General features: G+C 33.4%; 1 protein-coding gene across 1 annotated transcript; it reads left to right on the plus strand.

Annotated features, from left to right (window-relative positions):
- The first annotated feature begins 404 nt into the window (after positions 1-404).
- LOC123659315 lies at positions 405-25,989 on the plus strand. Its single transcript, XM_045594565.1, has 8 exons — positions 405-443; positions 730-966; positions 18,333-18,428; positions 22,548-22,669; positions 22,937-23,084; positions 23,889-23,931; positions 24,251-25,380; positions 25,882-25,989. The coding sequence occupies exons 1-8, from the start codon at positions 405-407 to the stop codon at positions 25,966-25,968; spliced, it is 1,902 nt and encodes a 633-aa protein (XP_045450521.1). The 3' UTR covers positions 25,969-25,989.
- Positions 25,990-26,290: the final 301 nt, after the last annotated feature.

Below are 26,290 nucleotides of genomic sequence, written 5' to 3' on the forward strand. Positions count from 1 at the left end.
CGGGCTTTTATAGGTGGAACGATAGAGTACCCGTTAAATCGTTGCGATCGTTGCGATCGTTTAGCGGAACGCACACATCATATAGAAATTAAAATCTATGACTTTCCTTCCCGCGCTTTTTTGTTTAGATACTTTTCATCCAAAATAACCAAAAAAAAAAGAAAAAATATTCATTGCTTTCAAGTTAATAATAAAGCTGTTTGAATATATACTCGACAAAATAAGTTTTTGTACCCAAGCGAGTGAACTATAAAATGTTTTTGGTCGTTAAAATATAAATTGAAGTTATCACAAGTGAACAATAGAAAATTTAATTTAAAAAAACGTAATTCGTGTATACTAAGCAATGTGATAATTGTTTCGTAAAATCGTAATAAATTGTTTGTCTACTTAAAAGTTTTACGATGCTGGATCTTGACTGCAACGAATTTGTAAAAAACGAGGTATTATTAAAGAAACATATGTAATTAGAAATATTATTTGAAGGCTAGTACAAATATCTTGGAATGTTTGTTTTAGACTATTTTACCAGCAATAACGCAAACAAATTTAGAAGAAGTATTACAAGTGCTAATTAATTCATGCGACACGCACATTTTAACAAAAATTTTTTCGACTTTAGGCATATATTTACTATCTTCAGTAAGTAATTAACAATAATAGCTTAAAATATTTGATATACTTAGTATTAAAGTATATTCTATATAATATAATGTACTTACTTACTAGGAAACATACTATGATAGAGTTATAAAATGCGATCCTTTGTATGATAAAGTAGCTCTGATATTGAATTGTAGAAGTCAATTTAAAACAACGATAGCATTAAATTTTATATGCGCTTTACTATATTTAAATGAAGAAGGCCAAACTAGGAGAAAATCTTTGTATATTCATGCTCAAAATATGATTAGAATCAGCGGTTGTCTCACTGCCATGACAAATCTCTTCATAAGCTTTATGTTGGTATGAAGTTTTTATGTTTTGAAAATTATATAAAAAATTATGTGGTGTCATGGGACACCAGGTAGGAACGAAGTTCCTTCGGATAGTATAGAATCAACACAATTTGAAAAAAATGCTGAATTTTATATATAGTTCTTGATTTTTTTTATTTTGTTAATTGGTTTTCAATTAAGTGCATAAAAGTATTTAGGTAATTTAGTACTTTAGAAAATAACAAATACCGTAAAATAAAATAAATCAAACAAAATAATAATAATAACAATAATCAAACTAAGTGAAATAAAAAAACATGTCTATTTATTTTTGTCGACAGTATAAAATTACATAAATAATTTAAAAAAAGTTTACTAGTAATACTTTAGTTTTACAAACGTCATATTATACAGTCGTGTGACTGATATTACGTCACTTCCGTTATATATTTTTCTTACGGTTTTAGTATCACATTTTTTTCAGTTCGGTCGCCCAGCCAAATGTCAAGCTTGCCGTAAGGAACTTCTTTCCAATACTAGCTGACCCCACAATCGTTGACCCCCGTTATAACTTAGGGGTATGAAAAATAGACGTTGGCCTATTCTCAGACCTACCCGATATGCACAAAAAATTCATAAAAATCGGTCCTGCCGTTTCGGAGTATTTTAACTAACTTTTTTTAAATTCTTTTTTACAACCATACAGCCTTAAAGACTAAGACGACTACTTTAACTAACATTGTGACACGAGAATTTTATATAAGTATAAGAATACTTTATAGGTATATCAATTTAAAAAATTGAGTTTGAAATTGTACGATTCAATTTACTTTATACTGTTTTTGTTAACAAAAATTGTTTTATGTGGGAGATAGAAATAAAACAACTAAGTATAGTCTGTTTTTTTTAATTTTTTGCATAAATTTTGAGGTTACGTGAAAAAAGTGCAAACACAAGTTCTTTTTCTCTTTCTTACGTACACATGGGCGCAAATCGCCAATAATTGGCCGCTGTTAATATTTATGTTTTAGTTTATCTATTGAAGTGAAATATATCGTTGTAGAAATATCTAAAATTTATATGATTAAATATTTCATGAAATATGTAAGTTATTTGTAAACATAAAACAGTCATTCATTGTTTGAATGTTTTGAGTAATGTTTGTTTAAATTAAATTGATAAACCTTTGTGTTATATAAATCATTTGAAGTTATTTTATAATAATAATAATAATTTATTTATTTATTTTGCCAGAATATGGTATACAGGTTGTCAAATGTAATAGTTAGCCAACGTATTCTACCGATTTTTGGTGTGCAAATATTAGTTAAATGTAACATAAATAGTTCATTTTAATTTATAAATTGTCAAAAAACTAAATAAATCATATCAATAATAAAAAATATATATGAATATGAATTAATTAATAACAAAATCCATGTCACATATATAATTAATAAATTATATACATATATAATAAATTCATAAAAAACTTTCTTGAATACTATCAGTGGTAAATTCTTATAAGAGCCTGGTATTTTATTGTATATTCGAATTTTTATTTTTATTTTATTTTATTACTAGCTGTGCAGCGCGGTTTCACCCGCGTTAATTTGAGGAAAGTAGTAGTCTATAACCTTCATCAATATATCTCTATATCTTCTAATGATTGTCCCATAAAAATTCAACACAATTATCTAAACAAAAAGAATTTGATCGCAAAAAGTTGTCGTATTTAATAAAAAATGTTTGGGTATTTCATATCTATCTGGGCGTTAGGTACTCGAACACGGTAAACATGGTTTTTCATGGTTTTTGTGCACACAATTTTTCATCTAAAGCTAGAAACCTCAAGTTTGAATTTACCATCTAATGACCAGAAAATACAGGCACCACGCGTGCCCAAAGAAATTTGTTCGTATACTGGAGTTAGTAAAAACCTGTATTCTTTAAGTAACTCCAAACACCTTTGTCTAATTTATTTATTGTAAAGATGAATAACATATTTATTTAGTTAAGGATTAATATCATGTTTATAAAAACATCTTCGCAAATAACGCATTATTTTAGAACAAACTTGGTTAGCATAAAAAAGGTTATAGTGAGCTAACCTTAAAAGATAGAAATATATGCAGTCGCGGACTTTTATTTAGAATTTTTAAGAGGGTCAATTCTTTCATACATAATTTTTGCGAAACTTTAACTGTTTTCACAGCGCACGCAGCGGAAAATCTCAAAAGGAAAAAAGAACCCCCGATTTTGAAACCTTCTTCATTGGTGCTCCGCTCTTTTTGGTCTTAGCGTGATGATATATAGCCTATAACCTTCCTTGATAAATGGGCTATCTAACATAAAAAGAAATTTTCAAATGGGACTAGTAGTTTCTGAGATTAGCGCGTTCCAATAAACAACCAAACAAACAAACTCTTCATCTTTATAATATTAGTATAGAATACATTTATACATTTATACATTTCTTTATTTTGCATCGTTACATCTAAACTAGGCATAGCTTGTATCTTAGATGTAAGCCTCCTTCGTTACATATTTAAAGCAAAAATTTACATCGCATGCTCATCACAAGTACACGATTTGTAATAACATTCTAACAAAATATAACAAAAATTAATGTGAGGGTAATAATAATAATAATAATAATAATAATAATAATAATAATAATAATAATAATAATAATATTTTTTAGATATAGTTACTATGTATTTTTTATAGATTTTCCATTTATATTTATATATTATGCATACTATTGTTTGTATGTTAGGTGTTTGTGTGTGTGTATGTGATCGACATACAGTAAGCATTCTTTTTATATATGGCCAACTTACTATAACTATATAGCTCGTATTTATGTCGAGAATTGGTCCGAAGTACACTGTCATAAGTTTTAAATAAATATATGTTTTTCTTTACAAATATGCCTGTTTCGTAAATGTCTAAGTAAGAAAAGGGAAGGACGCGGAGCGATTTAAAAAGTAGTTTACAGCTGTACAGCTAATCAGCTCCACATAATGATCTCAGACATTTTTTTTTGAACTTTAAAGATTTTATCTGCGTCTACAGAGTTTCCCCACAGTATGACACCATAGCGAAGGTTTGATGAGACATAGCCATGGTAGGCCAGCATTGCCGCTTTCTCTGTTGCCACATTCCTGAGCCGTTTTAGGACGTAAACAAATTTTTCAAATTTCTCACACATTTTGTTCACATTTACCTTCCAATCGCAATACTTGTCTACTTGCATCCCTAAAAAAATATCGATTCTACATTTGAAATTTTCGCGTTATTATGATTTATATTTGCACTATGAAGATTCTTTCGAAAAATTTATTTTCAAATTGTTTTTAGTAAGCCAGTCAATCACTTTTGTCAAAACCAAGTTAGTCTCCTTTTCAATATTCGATCTACTACCACTTTTAATGTTTATCGTCGTATCATCAGCAAATAATATACACTCATGATCACACCTATCTGGTAAATCATTTATGTATATGAGAAACAATAGAGACCCAGAACACTTCCCTGCGGTACTCCATAGCCATTTTCTCGGTAGGTCGAATATAAATTTTGTTTTCGATTTCTTACGACCTTTGTTATAACCACACACTGTTCTCTTTTGCTTAAATAATTATAAAACTTATCGAGTTGTTTCCCTCTGATAGCATACCTGTACATTTTGTCCAACAATAAACTGCGAGACACAAAATCGAACGCTTTCGTCATGTCTAAAAAATTGATAGTGTATAGATTTTTTGATTTAAACTTTCTGTTATACTTTTTATAAGAGAAAAACATGCGAGCGCTGTAGAACAATTTTTTCTAAATCCGTATTATGAGTTTTTTAAAATTTTAAACGTTGTTAGAAATGTATAAAGTTCCTCGTTCATTACATTTTCAAAGATTTTTGACAAGATCGGTGTCAAAGTGATAGGCCTGTAATTGTTAATATCAAGGGGGTCACCCCGCTTATAAAGTGGTTTTACAATTGATCTCTTTAGACTGTTTGGAAATTTACCTTCTTCGAGTGATCTATTAACTAGATGAGTCCTCTGACTCAGTATCTCTGTTTAGCTATGATATTAGCACATTCTTTCAAAATGTATGTACTTAAAGAGTTTATCCAGGAGATTTCGTATTTTTAAGAGATTTTATAATCTTTAATATATCGGATTCGTTCACTGGTGTTACAAACAGTGAGTTGTTATTAAATGTTATATTTAAGTTGTTCATCACATTATTACCAGTCGTTAAATTTTTATTCATCAAATCTATAAAATGATAATTAAAATATTCACTTATAGTCAAAGGATCAAAACAATGTTTATCGTCAATAGTTAATTCATTAATGTCATTTTTTTCTTTTTTACTTTCGAATATACTTTTTATGATATTCCAAGATGCTATACATTTATTTTAAGAACTAGTAACGTGTAAATCTTTGAATATTCCTTATATATATATATTTTTAGTATGGTGCTTATTAGTCGGTGACAATTGGTGCTATTTTATGCATTATGTATATATATATATTGAAGTGTGTGTGTATATTTGACGTTTAGTTACAGTAAAATCAGCCAATCATGAAAATAGGAAAATGCTTTTTCAAAATTTGTTTTCGGTGAATATATCAGTAAATGATAACGCCTTTAAATTCTCCTTAAATTTCCTCATGTTATAAATACTAAAGTCTCGTCTTATTTCGAACCAGTAGGTGTTATTGATATTATTATTATTATCTTCAGTTAAAATCTCTACACTTAAATTTTGTCCAGTTTCATGATCAGATAAAGCTAAGTTATGAACATTAGGTATTACATTATAATAATTACTTACAATTAAGTATAAATAGGCATTTTGCCGCGTGGGTTTTACAATGTGGTTTTTAAGGTCATACCCTCACCGGCATATTTAGCGGAACATTAAATAAAGGTTTGATATCAGTATCATATAAGGTTGCTGGCTGGTTTATACGTCATTTAATTTAAAAATAAATATTTTCAAATTAAGAAAACAACTGAACATCACATTATATGCAATTGTTTTAATTTTATTCAAATACACCTTATCTGGAGCGAACTTCGAGTATTCCTTCCTTCTGAGTTTGATTTAAAATTTCATTGAAATACTCTTTTTTGTTAGTTTTTTTTAAATCGCGTATCTTTTTGGAGTTGAGGACTGAATTATGCCTGACTTAGCCCCAACGGAGATTGCCAGGGCACTCGAAATGCGAAAAAATGGTCAAACCTACAGAGTGATATCCAGAGATCTTCGTCGACTAGTTTCAACGATCCATCGCAGTATCCAACGGTTCAGGGAGACCGGTACTTATGTGAGAAGAGCAGGACAAGGTAGAAAAAGACGCACTTCGAGTAGGGATGATCGTTTCATCCGGCTTCGTGTACGTAAGAACCCTCGTTTGACAGCCGTCCAAGCCCGACATGAGTTAGAAGCAGTGCGGAGTGTAACTGTAAGTGAGCATACGGTACAAAGAAGGTTCGAAGAAGCTGGTTTGGATTCATTTGCGCCCGCCAAGGCTCCAAGGCTCGAGGTAAATCATCGTAGAAACAGGTTAACTTTTGCTCAGGAACATCGACTTTGGAACACAGACCAATGGAGTACGGTATTGTTTAGTGATGAGTGCAGAATTATCTTAAATCAAATTGACGGCAGGCAAAGAATATACAGACGCAAAGGAGAACGATACATTCAGACAAATTTTGAAAATACAGTTGCATACGGTGGTGGATCAATAATGGTTTGGGCGGGCATTTGTTTAGGAGCTCGCACAGACTTGGTAGTGATTGACAGAGGCAGTCTGAGTGCAGACCGCTATATTAGAGAAGTTTTAGAAGAAAATGTCGTACCGTTTGCCCCCATATATCGGTGACGATTTTGTTTTTATGCAGGATAATGCTCGGCCGCATACCGCTCGGGTAACTCAAGCTTATTTTAATGATATGAATATCACTGTTATGGAGTGGCCGGCGAGATCAACAGATATGAACCCAATAGAGCACGTTTGGGACTTACTGAAAAGAAAAGTTAAGTCTAGAATTCCATCTCCTGCCACCGTGGGTGAACTGCAAATTGCCGTAGTTGAGGAATGGCTGAGACTATCCCAAGTGACCATCGATAACATCATTCTCAGTGTACCTAGACGGGTAGAAACTTTAATAAGAGCACGTGGAGGAAATACGCGATATTAATCACCATTTTTCTAATTTAATAATTGTTATTTTAATATTAATTTTCACTTTTCCCGGTTTCATGAAAAGTTCAAAAATGTGCCATTTTTCACAAATAGCCTTTACTCGCAAAATCTGTTCTTAATGTGATCTCATTTTAAGAAAAACAAATGAAACTTTAAATAACAAAAGAAGTGTAGTAAGTAGATTTTAAAATTAAACCATATTTTTTTAAATTATGGACCTTTTTTGTGTTCCGCTAAATATGCCGGTGTGTATAGTTATTTACTCAGATTAATAAACATTTGTTTATTAATCTGAGGTTATTTAAAACTGCTGAAAGGTCATCTGTTGCTCTATTGCGTTTTATTAAGTCAATGTTTCAATTTCCACATAAAATATTTTTGTATGGGTTTTTTGTTAATGTACGTAGTAAATAGTCGAGCTCATACAAAAAGGCACCTACCAGGGATGAAGGAGTTTTATAGATGCAAACAATAGTAACATTATAATTTAATATCTGTATACCACAGCATTCAAAGACAAATGGCTAACAATTATTTATTTTTAAAGGTTTGTAATTTATTTTTATTTTTATTAAGATGCAACTGCCACCCTTTCGTTCGTTTTGGCGAGAAAAAGACGCTGCTAACTAGTAGTTTTGTAGTTTTATATTCGATTCATTTCCGCGTTTGATAAAACTCTCTGTTATACAAATTACGTCAATATCTCCTAACGTTGTCTTTAATTCCGACAAAGCCATATCCAATAGGTCGCATTTATTTAAGAGACCGGCAATATTTTGATGAAAAAGCTCAAACAACAATCTATTCATAGATTGTACCTGTTGCGCTGGCGGTTGCGGGTTCGATCCCCGCACATGACAAACATTTGTATTTGGCCATACAGGTGTTTGCCGTGGTCTGGGTGTTTGTGCAGTCCTTGTGGGTCTCCCCACCGTGCCTCGGAGAGCACGTTAAGCCGTCGGTCCCGGTTGTTATCATGTACACCTAATAGAGATCGTTACTCATAGTAGGGAATATATCCGTCAACCAGCATTGGAGCAGCGTGGTGGATTAAGCTCTGATCCTTCTCCTACATGGGGAAAGAGGCCTATGCCCAGTAGTGGGATATTACAGGCTGAAGCGATTGTCAAATATATTTTCTTATAAAATTTAAGTATATCTAAAGCGCTACATACGCTACAAAATAAGTTAAATAGGTCGCATATAGTTTTGTTATTGAAGTTACTTCGTACACGTCATTCCATTTGCCGTATCGACTTTTTATTAAATTTGTTGATAATCCCCTCGCTTGTTGATCCCCGAAAATTATTATTCTAGGTTTCCTGTTAGTGTATTTTGTTGGGTGTAGGGGCAGAGTTTTTCTTTTAGACGAATAAGTAACGCCATCTTTTGAGTAACTTAAAGAGTTATGCGTTTTTTCGATTCCTTTAAGTTCGTCATTCAATAGATAGAAGTCATTTTTATTATTTAAGTTTAATGTATCAGTACTACTATTTAGCGCATTATCCAAGTTTAAACAGATTTTTTTTTTGTTAATAGTTGACCTAATTTCACTTTGTTTTTTACTGAGAGGAACAATTTGTTACTTAAAATTGTGTTTTTGAATCAGAGTACTCGAAGTTTTAACTTCTTTAACCGACTTCCAAAAAAGGAGGAGGTTCTCAATTCGACTGTATTTTTTTTTTTTTTTTTTTTTTTATGTATGTTACATCAGAACTTTTGACCGTGTGGACCGATTCGACAATTTTTTTTTAATAGAAAGGTAGTGTGTGCCAGTTGGTCCCATTTAAATTTATTTGAGATCTAACAACTACTTTTCGAGTTATATCTAATAATGCGTTTTTACTTGACGCTTTTTTCGTCGACCTACGTTGTATTATACCGCATAACTTTCTACTGGATGTACCGGTTTGGATAATTCTTTTTTTGTTGGAAAGGAGATATCCCAAGTTTAGTACCATGATAAGGAAACCAGGATCTGATGATAAGATCTCAGAGAAATCGAGGGAAATTCTTGAAAATCGGCAATAACTTTTTACTGGGTGTACCGATTTTAATAATTCTTTTCTTGTTGGAAAGAAGATATACCTTGTTTAGTACCATGATAAGGAAACCAGGATCTGATAATGGGATCCCAGAGTAATCGAGGGAACTTCTTGAAAATCCGCAATAACTTTTTACTAGGTGTACCGATTTTAATAATTTTTAATTTAATCGAAAGCTGATGTTTGTCATGTGGTCACATATAAATTTATTGAGATCTGATAACTACTTTTTGAGTAATCTTTGATAACGCGTTGACTATTTTTTTGTCGATCTACGTTGTATTATTCGTCGATGTAATTGAAGTCGGTTTTTTTTCGTTTGCGAGCAAACACAATTATGTATATTACTGTATAATATACTATACGTATATATTATTTTATATATAAAATCCTTGAGCGATTTTTATGAAATTTTGTGCGCATATTAGGTAGGTCTGAGAATCGGCCAACATTAATTTTTTATACCCCTTAATTAAAAGGGTGACCCACCATGTGTTTTTGACCAAATTTTATATTTTTATTTTATTATGATTTGGTCAAAGAGCAACACGGAAAGGAGTAGCCATGCACAGGCGTTCCCCTCTGTCAAGGTATAAGTCCAATTGGTCCTACCTTCAAATTACAAATGTTATCGGTCGTGTTGTTTCGGATTTGTTTAGCAACACAGGCCGCTCGCCCTCATACAATATGCTGATCGGTCGAGCGACTGATCCGAGTCTATTTCCGAGAAGTTGCTGTCGCTGAGCGATAGTGTTGTTACCGGTTTTGTTTGTACTTTTTTTGTTGTTGTGGTTGCTAGTTATCGATAAAAAAGGCAAAAACAAAGGAGGAGACATATTTAAGATTCCGATTTATTTATAATATAATACTGCGAGCTTAATTTTAATATACACAGTTTCATAATAAAATTGCAATTAATTTAAATACCTACTAATTTTTAAATGTGTTAATACTCGTAAGTATTGCATTAAATTAATACAATACTTACGAGTATTAACACATTTTACTAGAATTACTTCGTGTGAACTTCGACCATAATCTTTTATATTAATTTTGGTTTCCTAAAGATTCAAATTTAAGGCATACATGGAATTTTTTTTTTGTAATAACAAACCAACCTGGAAATAATAGAAGGAAATAGTGTCATTTGCTCAAATCATTTCAATACCTCTGAATTTCTCATGTGTAACTGGCAAGATTAATAATGGAAAAATATACCGACCGTCACAAGTAATTCTTTCTTAATGAAAAAAAGAAAATCCGCAAAAGTGTTTTCGTCATAATTATAGAAAACTAATCCATTTAAAAACCATTGATAGATACCTACAATTATAACTGGTTTGTAAAATGATATAAACATTTAGTTTCTTTTTGACATGATAATTATTGTAGTAGTAATAAAGTCCATCTTTATAATAACACCTTACCTTTGTATCACTTTAAAAACCTAATTTCGCTAACCGAGTACTTGAATTTATCGATAATGCGTATCGACAGTTGTTACAACCACGGCTGTAAGCAACTAGTCAGTGTAGTTGCGGCCTCTCATTATACTGTAATCACACAGTATGTATCTATGCGTGTCTGAAAAATGTAAGTGTATTTTTATTTATTTATTTATTTATTTTATTTAACAATTTTTTATACGTACAAGATTATACACAATATTTTGTCATGGAGACTCACGTATAATGGGTGTGCTTATCCCTGTGAGAGATTTCTTCCAGCACACCCAAAAAGGAACGATTACAGACAGAAATTAAAGTAGGTAGACAGACGTACAAAAGAAAATATTAAATAATTGATATATATATACACATATACGCGCGCACACACACACATACATATATATACACACATACACAAACACACACATACAGACACATATGGATATGCACACGCGCAAACATATACTCACACAGTCTATAAACATATATACTCATACAAAAAAATATATATATATATATATATATATATATATAGCTGACACACAAAATAATAATATTCAAATATAAATATATTATACCCACATAGTTAAAATTATGATAAGGAAAGATAATGCTCTTTTAATTTTTTCTTAAATGTATATATGGACGTGCAAGTGCGAATTGATGACGGCAATGAATTCCACAGCCTAGCTGCGTGAACAGTATAGGAATTAGTATAGAAACCAGAAGAGTGTGAAGGAATACGCAACAGTAGTTGTACGTTGGATCGGCACGAGGAATCAGGAGGATGTAAAAATTCAAAACGCTCGCGAAGGTAATTAGGTGACAAGGGATTAAATAAAATGTTATAAAGGAGACAAAGAATATGAGTATTCCTGCGAAGCCTAATGGGAAGCCATTTGAGCTCACTTCGAAACTTAGAGACGTGGTCAAACTTACGAAGTCCAAAAATAAAACGAATGCATGAGTTCTGTAGTCTCTCTAGTTTATTGAGTTGTTCTTCAGTAGCATCTAGATAACAAGCATCAGCATAGTCAAGGAGAGGAAGTAAAAGTGATTGAACAAGAATAGTTTTAGTTTTAATGGGAAGAAAGTATTGGAGATTTTTTAGTGAATGAAATGAATAATGTACTTTTTTAGAGATTTCACTGATATGTTTGGACCAAGACAAGTCGCGGCTAAAATGAAGGCCTAGATTTTTTGCCGTGTCGACATAATTAATAGGTACGCCATTATACGTCACAGTAGGAACATTATAAGTAGATAGGCAAGAGTGCATATAACGGCTACCAACAATCAGTGCCTGTGATTTTTCGGGGTTGACGACAAGACCAAAACACTCAGCCCAGTAGCTAATACGATTAAAAGGTCTTCATTAATATGAGCAATAGCAGCCGTTACATCCGCAACACTAAATTGTCGATACAGTTGTAGATCATCAGCATAGAGGTGAAAATTGGAAGAGATTACCGTTGTAATTGTATTTATGAAAATAGAGAATAGTAAGGGAGACAAAACTCCACCTTGAGGAACACCCGTCCTAAGAGTGCACCAATTTGAATAACATTCACTCAAGCAAACACATTGAGAACGATCCCGGAGATAAGAATCGAACCAGCTACACGCAGAGGAAGAAACATTTAAAGATCTTAAGATACTTAATAAAATGTCAAAATCCACAGAATTGAATGCATTGCTGAAATCCAGCAAAACAACAGCCGTAAGATTCTGATTCTCCATAGCAAATCTGATATCCTCCGAAACTTTCACAAGCGCAGTAACAGTGCTATGTCCCGATCGGAATCCAGACTGCCAAGGGTTCAGAAGACAGTTAGTTAGCAAGTATCGAGACAATTGCTCATGTACAATATGCTCCAGCACTTTAGAGAGGAAAGGAAGAATGGAGATAGGACGATAATGAGTTAGTGAAGTAGGTTTGTTAATTTTTGATAAAGGGACAACGTGGGCTTTTTTCCACGCTGACGGATAAACACAACTAGAGATAGAGTAATTAAATAAATGAGTTAGTATGGGAAGAAATTCTGGAAGAATGATACTTATCATTCTGGAACATATTCCATCTTGACCAGCAGCAGTAGAATTTATAGATAAAAGATGTTTTTTAACTTCGTGTTCGCTAATCGGTTGCAAAGCAAAAGAAGAACAATTTGGTAATAAAGATTTGGATAAGTCCGATATAGTTTTTGATTTTTTGTGGTCGTCCAAAGAAATAGGTGAAGTTGAAAAGTAAGAGCTTAAAGCGTTGATATCTACAGAATTGTCACAAGAAGATGGAGATTTTCCAATACCAAAAGATTTAAGGAATTTCCAGACATGTTTACCGTCAGAACTTTCAATAGTGCTGTGAATATAACGACGCTTCGCCTCGCGACACATTTTATTGCATAAGTTACGTAGGGACCTGTACCGATCCAAGTTGAAATCAGATGCATTTTTTCTTAAGCGTGACTTTGATTTATCACGCTTGGTCATACATTGCCTTATTGCCAGGGTAATCCATGGCGCTGGGTTATGTTTCAGTTTTACTCTTTTTAAAGGAGCATGTTGATTAAATAAATCAGTTATTGTAGAGTTCAACCAAGCAACCTTAGCGTCAATACTTACTTCGTTATAAAATGGTGCACAATCAATTTTGGAAATGTCTAATTTCAGTTTTTCAACATCGATATGACTGAAGCCTCGACGATATGAATACAAGATTTTACGATTAGAGCGGCGGATTTTAAATGATAGAAAAATAAGATCATGGTAGGAAAAACAAGAGGTTAATTGGCCATGAGCGGAAACAAGTTCAGGAGAAGAGACGATAATAAGATCAAGAAGAGAAGGAGTGGTATTTGGAAAGTGATGTGTAGCAGACAGTGGAAGGCAATGTAAGTTTATTGAAGAGAGAATAGAAAGAAGTTTACACGAACGAGCATCGTTTTTAATTAAACACGTATTAAAATCACCTAAAAGTAAAAAATTTTGATAGATAGGAACAAAATTAAAAAGGATGTTTTCTAAAGTGGAGAAATAATCTATATGGATAGAAGGACTGTAAAGGACGCCTAAAAGTGTTTTGGAAAACCCAAAGTTGATTTCAAGAAAAAGGAATTCTGCTGATTTCGAATATTGGCTTGCGGAGGAATAAACAATTTTGTACGGAATATCAGCTCGCAAATAAATGCAAACCCCACCACAACCCTTACCGACTCTGTCATTTCTTATTAAAATAAAACCAGGTAGGGTAAACTGAATAGATGGCAAGGAAGGTTTTAGAAAAGTTTCAGAAATTAAGATGGCATCGACAAGACTGTTACTGAAGGTCGCAGAGAGATCAGAGAAATGTGCGGGTACACTCTGAGCGTTTATATGGACAATGTTTAAATTACGAGAAAAAGGTGCAAAGATGGAACGCAGTTGATCATTCATTGGCGAGACTTGTGCATCATCGCTTTCTGCACTAAAATAGTCGTCAGAAGAAGAGCCAGAATTTAAACTTAAATTAAATAAACTACTGTTCATAATAAAATAAACACAAATGAATCAGCCTAAAATATATAAATAAAGGTAGGGGAACACCGGGCAAGACGGGGTGGTGGGCAAGACGGGGCATCAGGCTTTTCAGGTGATTTAAATTGATCAATCTCTTTCGCTCTGCCATCTCGCTACTAGCCGCCACGGCAGCTCTTAGTCACACGAGTACTAACACGGTGGCTATTCATTTGTTTTAGTTATCGTCGAAAAGTAGATTTCGTTTGTTCGTATTAAAATTTCTTATATATACGTTTCGTAGTACATGAAACATGTATTTAGTGAATTTTAAGTGGCACCTCGGTTAATCCTATCTACAGTACATTGCAGTAACAGGTAATAACTTGTTTTGTTATGAAACATTATTCAATTTTTTTTTGTTTGAATATTAATGTTGAAACGAATCAACGGGCAAGATGGGGTATCTGATGCCCCATCTTGCCTGACACGATTTTGATTATTTATATTTTTTTACATATTGTTTTAGGATGGTTTATATTTAAAAAAAGTCATATATGTTTATAAAATAAACTCAGGAAGAGGAAAACGGTCAAGGGGAGCACTGAATAAGGCGATAGAAGTTGTTTTGAAGCGAGAAATGGGATATATGTTGGCTGCAAAATTTTTCTTAGTCCCACAAACTACATTGGAATGAAAGGTAAAAAAGGCAAAAAAGAATGTAAAGGTACCTTTGGGTACCAGTATTCTCGCAAAAAGAAGAAGAAGAGGATGGGCTTGATGGATTATTTATTAGACATAGAAATCGGTTTTTTTTTTAAACTGTAAATACTGTGGCAGCACCTCTTACAACAACAGCAACGAGCACTGCAGTTGTTGTTAAAGATCCTGCTACTTCAACAGTTGTGACAACTAGTACAACTGAAATTAACACATATTTAAGTTTGAGTCCTTCCCCTAGATTTTCTTATTGGCCTAATTTAGTGCATTAGCCAGCCCAAAGCAACTATTGCCTCTTCTAGTGACCAAAAAGACATTAAAAGTGGCGAAAAAACGCGGTAAAACTATAATCATGACCTCTTCACCCTATAAACAGAAGTTGTTAAGAGTTAAGTTAGAAGAATTTATTTTAAAAAAATGTGACAGAAAAGTTAAAAAAGCAAAACAAGGAAATCAGACAGAGAAAAAAGGAGCGAAAACAGAAAAAGGAAGAGTAACAAAACCATTTCAAGGCTAAAGCCACAAAGAAATATAATCCAAAGAAACGTATTAGACAGTCGTCTTCTGAAAAGAGTGATGTTGAAACCGAAAACACTCCATGCCTACATTCTACAGGGTTATATTTCGGCTCCAAGAAAGGTTGGATTGCTTATTCTTCTTGTGGTAAATGGTTACATTATGGCTGCGCAGGAGTGGATGATAATGATGCCGAAGCAACATTCATTTGCGAGTTCTGCACTCCTGAATAGTCGAGAGAATGGCTATACCCCATCTTGCCCATTAGGCCCACCCCATCTTACCCGACCTATCGGGCATGATGGGGTGATATGTCATATTTTACATTTTGTTATATTATTAGCAATTCTGTGGTGCTGTGTTCCTGATTTCAATTTAATTTGTAAGATTGATAACTACAAGCCTGATTAAGAATAAATATGATTATGAAACCATGAACCCCTACGATTTCTGGAGCTTTAAACCTTAACTACCCCATCTTGCCCGGTGTTCCCCTATAATAAACTTAATTTTAATTAAACTACTAAATACACTACAAAAAAGTTTTGAATTATAATACAATACAAAACACACTCAAAACATAATAAAAAGCATACATAAAAAAAAACAAGTGAAAAAAAAAATGCAAAATAATAAAAATCATGTAACAAATTAAAAAAAAAAAAAAGATAGTAGAACTAACTTTGTCGCATGTCTTCTATTGTCAGGCTAGTCATTCAAATCACTATATTATGTTAAATATTAATGCATATCCGTCAGCTTGTATACTAGAAATCAATTAAACCAAACAATCAATACAAATTAAAAACTAGCTGTGTTAGCGACTTCGTCCGCGTGGTGTGGTGTACATACTTAACATGTTCAACGTATTCTATAAAGTGGTATAACTTTTTACGAACACTAAATGTCAAGCCAAACCGGCCACAACAAATTGGCAGAACCACATACAAGTCGGATAAGCCGCTTCACACCAAGAAATAAAAAAAATAAAAAATAAATAAAAAAAAAAAAAAACTGACAACCATTGTTTTAGATGCTATTTGCGTTGATAAAGGTGCCAATAAAATTCCTCTCATACATCTTAAACATACAGACAGCGACCAGTTACATTTTTATTATAGGTATTGATAATACACTAAGAAGTAATAATATAGTGACAAAGATATATAAAAATTTAAGGAAGGTAATACTAAAATTTATGTTATCAGAGTGAGTAAGCCGTGACAAAGAAATTAAACGAATACCCTACAATACAATAACAGAATTTACGAAACAAAACAAAATAATGCGACAAACAAAACATTCTGTAAGAAGCCTGAGAATTGCAACAAAATCATAGTTAAATTATAACTTGCGCCTTGGTTTCCGAGGAGATTTCGCGATGGACTTCGTAGTTTCCTTGGAAGCGCTGTCCCCTGCCTGTACCTGCAGCTTCGAAGTTGCTGGACATTGAGATATGACTGCTTGTAGTTCTGACATAGTTTCGACTTTACGGCGTGTCTTGTCTGGGAGCAGTATCACAATTTTCCCATCAGAAGTCCAGCAGCTGTTAATACCGAATGTTTTTCTAGTCTCCATAAAAACATTGTGTCTTGACTTTGTAAGAAATTCTGAGATCGTGACACCCGTGCCTTTCAGAAGAGTTTTTGATGTCCAAACAGACTTTCTACTAGACAGGGAGTGGAATCGAACTAAAATAGGTCGCGGCTTGCCCTGGCTACTTCCCAGACGATGACACACTTGCAGGTCACTTGCAGAGACGTCAGCACATTCGAGTTGATCGTTGAATATTTTTAAAACTGTATCCTTGGGCTTTTCACTCTTCTCCTCAGCGACTCCATGGATGAGAATTATTTTTCTCCTTAAATGAGCCTCATGGCGTTCCAGGCCAAGTGTTAACATCTCAACTTGAGACTTAAATAGCGTGAGTGTTTTCCACACAAAAGCTTTAAAGTCGAGAAATTCACTAGAAAGAGACTTAAGATCCTGAGGTGAGGCAGCTGCCGTTAAGGAAAGTTTATTCAACCTCTCTTCATAGTTCTTCATACGGGAGTCAAACATGTTAACAATTTCTTGATAGTTAGATGAAAGCTTCATTGATTGATCCATCTTAGTTGGAAGAAAGAATTAAAACTTTTCTTATGCAAAGTAAAGAAGTGATCAAAGGAATGGAGTGTGTGTATTAATGACAATTAACACATTAAAAAAACTCGACTAATTATTAAAATATATATCGAGCAACAAAAACAACGTGTGTCGCCTAATTCTCAATCTACCCGAAAAAGTGAAATCTTTTAATTCAGTATGTGTGAGTTTCGTAGTGACAGACGATTATATTTGTGTGGGAATTAGATAAAGTGTGCGTGTGTGCGATTTCCCCCCGCAAAAAATGACAGACAGTTTTGTATCGGAAAAAAGCCTTAGGCTACTCCCCTCCGTGTTGCTCTATGGCTTTGGCATTAAAAAATACATACAACCCTAAATTTTCACCCTTCTACCAAATACCCCTATTTTTTAATAGCGTTTAGCGGCAAGACAATGTTTACCGGGTCAGTTAGTATACATATATAAACATATAGATTATTTATTGTGTGTCTTATATGATTATTTATTGTGTGTCTTATTATATGATTATTTACTGTGTGGTCTAAAGCACGCTCTTTTTTTTCTTATATTTTCTTACTTTTCTATCGAGTTTCGTCCTGTTCTATATTTTTTTTTTCGTCTTAAACACTATCCCTGGTCTGTACTCGTAGATTTATAAAGTACAAAATTATTCAGTAGAACTTTTGTTAAATGCTAACGAGCTCAGTTAAAGTAAGTTATTATGTTAACTACTACTTGAATATATTTAATGTATAATTTTTCTTAACTTAAATCAACTTCTTGATAAAAAATAAAATATATTCATTTGTTGTTAAACGTTTTCTTAATAACTGGTCAGTATCAAGATACCTTGAAAGCTTTGTGTCGGAGCATCAGCGAGGCTTGCCGGGACTCTGCGACCAATCAGACATGTTGCTCACATCTCATACCTTTGGTGAGTTGTACAAGTATATAACAATAATGTTTTAAATATTTTACGCAATATACTATATAGGCACATTTTATTATAATACTAGCTGTGCCCGCGGCTTCGCCCGCGTTGAAATTAGTTTGTCACAAAGTTTTCCCGGCAAACTTCCAGTGAAACTCTCATCAAAATCGGTTTAGCCGTTCCGTAAACTTTCCTCTTGCCAATGGTGGAGACCTCTCTCCAATGGTAAAACCGCATGAAAATCCGTTCAGTAGATTTTGAGCGAATCGATCACATACACTTTTGGGGACTTTGTTTTATAATACACTAACTGTTGCCCGCGACTACGTCCGCATGGTTATGAAGATATGCATTACTATTCAGATGTTTAACGTAAATAATTTTTTTATTTCAGTTACTTGAAATGTTTATCAAACTGAGTAACTTTTTAAAAGGCACAATTTAGTATAATTTAATAGTTATATTTATAAAACATCTCTATACACCACTTTTTAGTTTTATTTTCAGGCTGTATATGTTTCATACAAACTATCAACCCCAATTAAACCCCCTTAGCGGTGGAATATCGTAAAATCCGTTCTTAGCGGACGTCTGCTAACTATAATCTACCTCCATGCCAAATTTTATCTTTGTCCAACCTGGATGGATAGACCATCCAGCGGTTTTTGAGTTCACGCGATGAGTGAGTTAGTGACCTTTCGCTTTTATATATATAGATTACGATTCATTATTTGAACACCTCTTCACTATCTATAAAGCATATATTTTAAGCATATATTTTATATAAGTCTCTTACTTCAAAAACATAAGACTTTTATACAAACTTCCGACCCCTGTTTTATCCCCTTAGGGATCGATTTTCGTTAAATCTATGCCCGGATGTCTATGCCCTATAAGGAACCTACCTGCCAAATTTCAAGTTTGTAGGTGTTATAGTTTCGGATGTTTTGTGATGAGTGAGTCAACCTACCATTCCCCGTTTTAACTCCAAAAGAGATTTGATTTCTAAAGACACATTATTTGGTCACCTTTCTACCATCTATAGAGCATACATTTTAAATTTGAAGTGTCTTACTTCAAAAACATGGGACTTTCACAAAAATTTGCAACCCCCGTTGTATCCCCTTAGGGGTCGAGTTTCGTAAAATCAGCTCTTAGCGAATGTTTACGCCCTATAAGGAGCCTTTCTGCCAAATTTCAAGTTTGTAGGTGTTATAGTTTCGGAAATTTCGTGATGAGGGAGTCAACCTACCATCCCCCGTTTTAACTCCAAAAAGGAGTTGATTACTAAAGATACATTATTTGGACACCTTTTTACCATCTATAGAGCTTACATTTTAAATTTCAAGTCTCTTACTTCAAAAACATGGGACTTTCACACAAACTTCCAACCCCCGTTTTACTCCCTTAGGGATTGAATTTCGTAAAATCCGTTCTTAGCGAATGTTGACGTCCTATAAGGAGCCTTCCTGCCAAATTTCAAGATTGTAGGTGTTATAGTTTCGGAGATATCGTGATGAGGGAGTCAATCTACCATCCCCCGTTTTCACCCTAAAAAGGAGTTGATTTCTAAAGATACATTATTTGGACACCTTCTCATCATCTAAAGAGCGTACATTTTAAATTTCAAGTCTCTTACTTCAAAAACATAGGACTTTCATACAAACTTCCAACCCCCGTTTTATCCCCTTAGGGGTCGAGTTTCGTAGAATCAGTTCTTAGCGCATGTCTACGTCTTATAAGGAACCAACCTGCTAAATTTCAAGTTTGTAGGTGTTATAGTTCCGGATATTTCGTGATGAGTGAATCAATCTACCATCCCCCGTTTTAACCCCAAAAGGGAGTTGCTTTCTAAAGATACATTATTTGGACACCTTCTCACCATCTAAAGAGCGAATATTTTAAATTTCAAGTCTCTTACTTCAAACGCATAGGACTTTCATACAAACTTTAAACCCCCGTTTTACCCCTTTAGGGGTCGAATTTCGTAAAATCCGTTCTTAACGAATGTCTACGTTTTATAAGAAGCCTTCCTGCCAAACTTCAATTTTGTAGGTGTTATAGTTTCGGAGATTTTGTGATGAGTGAGTCAACCTACCATCCCCCGTTTTAACCCCAAAAGGGAGTTGATTTCTAAAGATACATTATTTGAACACCTTTTCATCATCTATAGAGCATATATTTTAAATTTCAAGTCTCCTACTTCAAAAACATAGGACTTTCATACAAACTTGCAACCCCCGTTTTACCCCCTTAGGGGTCGAGTTTCGTAAAATCCGTTCTTAGCGGATGTCTACGTCCTATAAGGAGCCTACCTGCCAAATTTCAAGTTTGTAGGTGTTATAGTTTCGGAGATTTCGTGATGAGTGAGTGACCTTTCGCTTTTATATATATTATTATTATTATAGATGTAGCATATATTTTTAATAGCACGTAGTTTCGTTCCTGCTGATGTAAAATAGCACAGTTATGCATTAGCGTTGCTATTTACTCTTTTTCTAGGCGACTGATTTAATTTTTGGAATACCCTCGTATTGTATTACGTCGCGGTTCACCTTAGGGGGTAGTAGTGTCGCGACGCGCTGGGTTTGCTGTATATAAGCCTCAGGGCGAGGGTTTGCGGTCTCTTTGTTAGATTCGCTCGCCGACTTAAGATCTGGGTGCAATTTATTGTGGGGTCCTTGGTTTGGCGTTTGCGGCGGCGCTTGTGGATGGAGAGTGACCTCGTGGCGTCCTTCTGAAGGTCCGAGGACACCACATTCCGAGTTCTCTCGCAAGCCGAATCACCTCTAACCCGAATTACCCACAACCCGAATTCTCTTCAACCCGGATTACATTAAACTGCTTCGGGAAGCAGGGCTACCGACGGCGAGACGACTGTTAAGTTTTTTTTTTATTAGCCCATTCTCCAGCCACTTGTCCAGGAATTAGGCAAATTATGTACTTTATTTATTTTATTCTCCACGGAGTAACTTTAGATTAAATTCAAAATAAATTGTTAAACTTTTTATTTTTTTTTATTTCTCTTCATCCATAATTAATTTAAGATTCTGTAGGATTTTTTTTACTCTCTCTCGTGTAATCGCGTGTTAGGAATTGTGGGTGACTCTCTAACCCAACAAACAATTGTTAACACGTAGCATTTTTGTCGAAATATATGTATAATTAGGTTTGGTACTACGACTGTTTCGTTCAGAAATCAGTGAGCGTGGCTATCGTTAAATTATTACAGCTTCCATCCTTGTTCGTGAGTCGTGTCAGACATTTATAATTCCAATGGTTATAAAAAGACTATATTGAGTAGTTTTCAGTCTAGACCAGGGTTATGTAATTCGATGTTCTAAATCCTAATTTGGGGTCCGTTTGGTCCTTACACCCCCTAATGACCAAAAATCGCTAATAAATGTAATAATGTGAATTTATTAATTAAATGTGGAAACTTACATTTTTCCAGTAATTAAAGTGTCAATCTTAATAAATAGATCAAAATTTTACATAATTTATTAATAAGTACCTAATATTAAATAAGATTTCGAATTCGAGTTTTTTCGTTTTCATTTTCTGCGAAAATTTTCTATAGTGTATAATATATTTATGTATAGGTACCTTAAGAAAGAAGAAAAAAAATTACGTTACGACTCGTAGTTTTGACGGAAATCGTGATTAACCGTTTTCTACCTTAAAATCTTCCTCTTCTCCCCTTCCCGAACTCAAATCGTAAATAATTTTTCCTTTTGTTTTTCTTATATTTTCTTACTTTTCTAATAGGTTTCATCTATTTTTTTTTTACTTTCTACCATCCTCAAAGACTTCGTCACTGGTCTACTCTTTATATATTGATTAATTAGGTCTGAAGAAAGTCAGATTTTATTGTTATAAAAAATAAGGGGGTCGTACTAAAATGGCTCCACTAGGATGTGAATCCTGTGTCGTGGACGCTAACTCACCAACCAGTTGCTGCTACTGCACTAACGCATCGTTAAATTTGTTGATTTTTAGTGACAAAAATGTATATTATAATGTCCATAAATAATTTATTTTGTTCTAGAGAGTTCTTAATTGTACGTAATTGTTTCAAATGTGTAATATATATTTTGTCTCATTTATTTTTAAATGTTTCAGTGTATACGACGATGTCGCGGGGGAAGTTTAGACATGTTTATTGTGTTACAAAGTCTGTTGTCGTACAACCGTCACAATGTTAAACTGTTTTATGAAAGCGATGGAATAACAATATTTACAAGGTAATTGTAAGAAAGATTAAAAGCAAATAGCTATATATTTTATACGAGGCTGCCATCCGTCCTGATATACCTGGATTTGTATTAAAATACTCGAAATAGAAAGTACAAAAGTACAGTGTTTTATAAAATAAAATATTAAAACCAAAGTTGTCAACATTTTCGCGAAAATGTCCGTAAACTATTGTGTTAGCAAGTAGCTTAATAACTTCAAACAAAAACAAACTAAATTTATCATAGGTAGGTACTTTACTTCCTCGTAATTTCCAGAGAATCATTACAACACCCATTTTGCTTGCAACTGTTGAACACCGTCGTCGAGAATACGACAAATGAAAATAAGGATGTGTTATTAAAGTCAACTTATGTATTTGAGCATCTTCGATATTTACAGCATCGATATGGTGGATCAAATCTGGTAATATAGATATTTACACTGTGTGATTTGCGCTGTGTGGTTACGGCATTAAGAATATAGCCACCCCCTCTCTTCCTGTGGGTGTCGTAAGAGGCGACTAAGGGATAACACAGTTTCACTACCACCTTAGAAGTTAAAAAGCCGACCGATAACGGGATAACCGTCCAACTGCTGAAATACACAGGTTGAAGTCGGGCAGCAGCGTTTTCGGCGCCACAAAGTCAGCCTTGCGGTCACCGACGTGCGGTCACAGCGTGGTGACTATGGGCAAAACACACGAGTTCACTCCATTTTTGGCGCGAACTAGTTGTGGCCTATGTCCAGCAGTGGACTGTAATAGACTGAAATGATGAGATATTTACATAATTTTTCTATATTTGCGACTTTAAATTTTTAAAACGGGCGGTATAGGTTTTTTTCTGAAACCACTATTAGTACCGCTATTTAATTTAGGTAGGCTACAGCACGAAATGTCTTCCTCAAAATCTGCAGCAGCCCGACTGAGGAAGTGGCTCAACTTTACAGGAGATCACAGCCAAGTAATACTGCTCTCCAGTAGTGTTAAGTTCTTGTCGTGAGTAAGGCGGTGAAAGCGAGTAACACGCTTGCAATGCTTCTGGTGTTGCAGGCGTATAGGCTACGTTACCGCTTACCATCAGATGGCCGTACGCTTGGTTACCAACCTAGTCTTACAAAAATAATATGTAAATTGTGTGTTATAGAATGAACTATGGAAATTTTGAATTAGAATCTGTTTCCATTATTATTTTATGAATTTATTTTTCTATACCTACTTCTTTTCAGATAGGAGATTGGATATCCATAATTTTGTTTTCTTATCGAAAGGGTTTGTATTGCGTTCTCAATATCATATTTCTTTTATCGAAATAAACTGTTCATTATTTAACATAACTTAATTCCAATATTTTTTTTCTTTGGCCTTTTGACGTTATTCAGCTAAATCTTTAATTTGATAAAGTTAACTAAGATTTAAGTGTCGATGTTATTCTACCTATGATAGTTAAAGAAATAAATCTTTGTAATAATAATATGACCCGTTTATTTTGGATACAAACCTATAGGTTGATGATAAATCTTAAAATTCATCGGAGCAAAACTTTCTAGCATTAAAAATAAGATCTAAAAACTTTATATTTATATTTCAGTTTTTAATAAAAATGTTGAAATAAAAAAGATTCCCATCAACCAAATAGAAGATATAGACACTAATAATTATTCAAAAAATGTTTGTTCTAACAAAATTAAAACGTTAAGTGATACGAATGAATTGTTTCGAAATATTTTGAATGAATTAGGACATCAAAAAGCGAATTTTAAACATTACAAAAATACAAAAGAAACAAAAAACAGTATTAATATCAATTTCGATAATGATTACCATCAAACAATGAATGTAGAGGAGAAAAGACTCAAAGATATTGTAAGCAAGCCAGTTTTAAGCCGGGCCGGGAGCTATGATCTTTCGTTTTCAAGTATATTGAAAGATCGTCTAAATTATTTTAAAGGTCAAAAGCTACAAACCAATCAAACCATCAAAAAGGACAGAACCCTCACAACCCAAATTTATAGTAACAAAAATCATTCTCTTTTGTTCTTTTCTGAGGAAGGCCCTCGAAATATAACTCAAAATTTAGAAAAAGCTTCTATTTCAACGTTGACAGAAAATGAAGATCAAGACTCTACGTTTAAGTTTGCGCCTCCTTTTGTTTCTACTCCGAAAAAAAGTAAAACGTTGAGATCTTCATCCATATCACAGTCAGTCCATCAATTTTCAAAATTATCAAGATGTAAGCGAAAATATAACAAACAAACTAAAATAAATAAAGACATAATTATTAAGAGAATATTATTAGAAAGTAAACAGGTACAGAATAAATCACTCGGTGCCAAATTTATCGACATCCTCAACGGATCTTGCACGACTCTTGTGAAAAGCTTCACTTGCTTCAAAAATATATTTCGTAGTAAGGAATCATCGACGTCTAGAGACGAAAACGTCAATAAATCTCGTACAACCAATTTTAATTTACCTAGTAATACTTTTACAAATTACATGCATAATAGAGATGCACACACTGACCATCGTAGTAAAAACAAGGATGGAACATTTTTTAATACCGAGTTTAGTATCGAAGATGATAAGTATCACTTACAGGAGTGCAACACGTGCAACGATACTATTACCTTACAACAGAAATTTAAAAATGATTTAAAATTACAACAAACAGTTAAAAAATTAAAATTTGGTATAAACTTGTATGGATGTGATTTCAAGGTATTTTTAAAAATATTTATGTTCCAGGTTTTAAATAACTTCAATGACTGTGATTTGTGTATGTGATATAAGTCGAGTTATAGCTTTTTTCCGATTTTAACGTGGCCATTATCATAAAAAAATAACGACGTATTTGTCCAATTCAAGTTACCTGCTATAGTAACGCCTAATAATCCCAGTTTGTCAGTAATAAATCACTCAGTATCACACAGTATTTAACATTTCAGTGCGATTGTATGGAATTTCATATATATTTTTTTTTTCGTAAACTACATTTAAAATTAAATGTTTACCAACAAACTAAAATGTTTATTGAAAGAGTGTGTTTTACTCTACAAAAGTAAATACTAATTGAACATAACCAATTTATTTTACGGACAAGAATTGTTCGAAAACTTGTTTTTGCTCTCTTGTAAAATGATGATTTTCGACTTGTATCACTTGTCACAGGAGGCAGAGAAATAATGTTTCGACTTATCTTAAACGTCATTCCCTTTTCAGAAAATATCAAGAATTATGTGGCCAAACGAACACTACATGACCCCGAACGTGTTGTACAATTTATATCGGAAACTTATAATAAAATAAGTTACAATAAGTATGTACTTATTCAATTTTGTTTTTTTTTTAATTGGTTGACTCGTCGAATACAGTCGTATTACGGACGATAGTTTTATATGATAAAATTATAAAGAAACATTGATGAAAAATTGCATACTTTTATGAATTTAATTAATATCACTACTATTTTGAACTGCTAGCTCTGACGTCACGCGAGTAAAGAGATAAATGTGTAACAAGCCAAGGCTTGGGCCCTCCGTATTTTATTATTATACTCTTTGCTTGGGCCTTCGTGCCGCTATCGCTTGTTCCGACTTTATCACGTCAAAAAAATTATTAAATATGAAAT

This window comes from Melitaea cinxia, chromosome 2, assembly GCF_905220565.1.
Source record: "Melitaea cinxia chromosome 2, ilMelCinx1.1, whole genome shotgun sequence".
NCBI lineage: Eukaryota > Metazoa > Arthropoda > Insecta > Lepidoptera > Nymphalidae > Melitaea > Melitaea cinxia.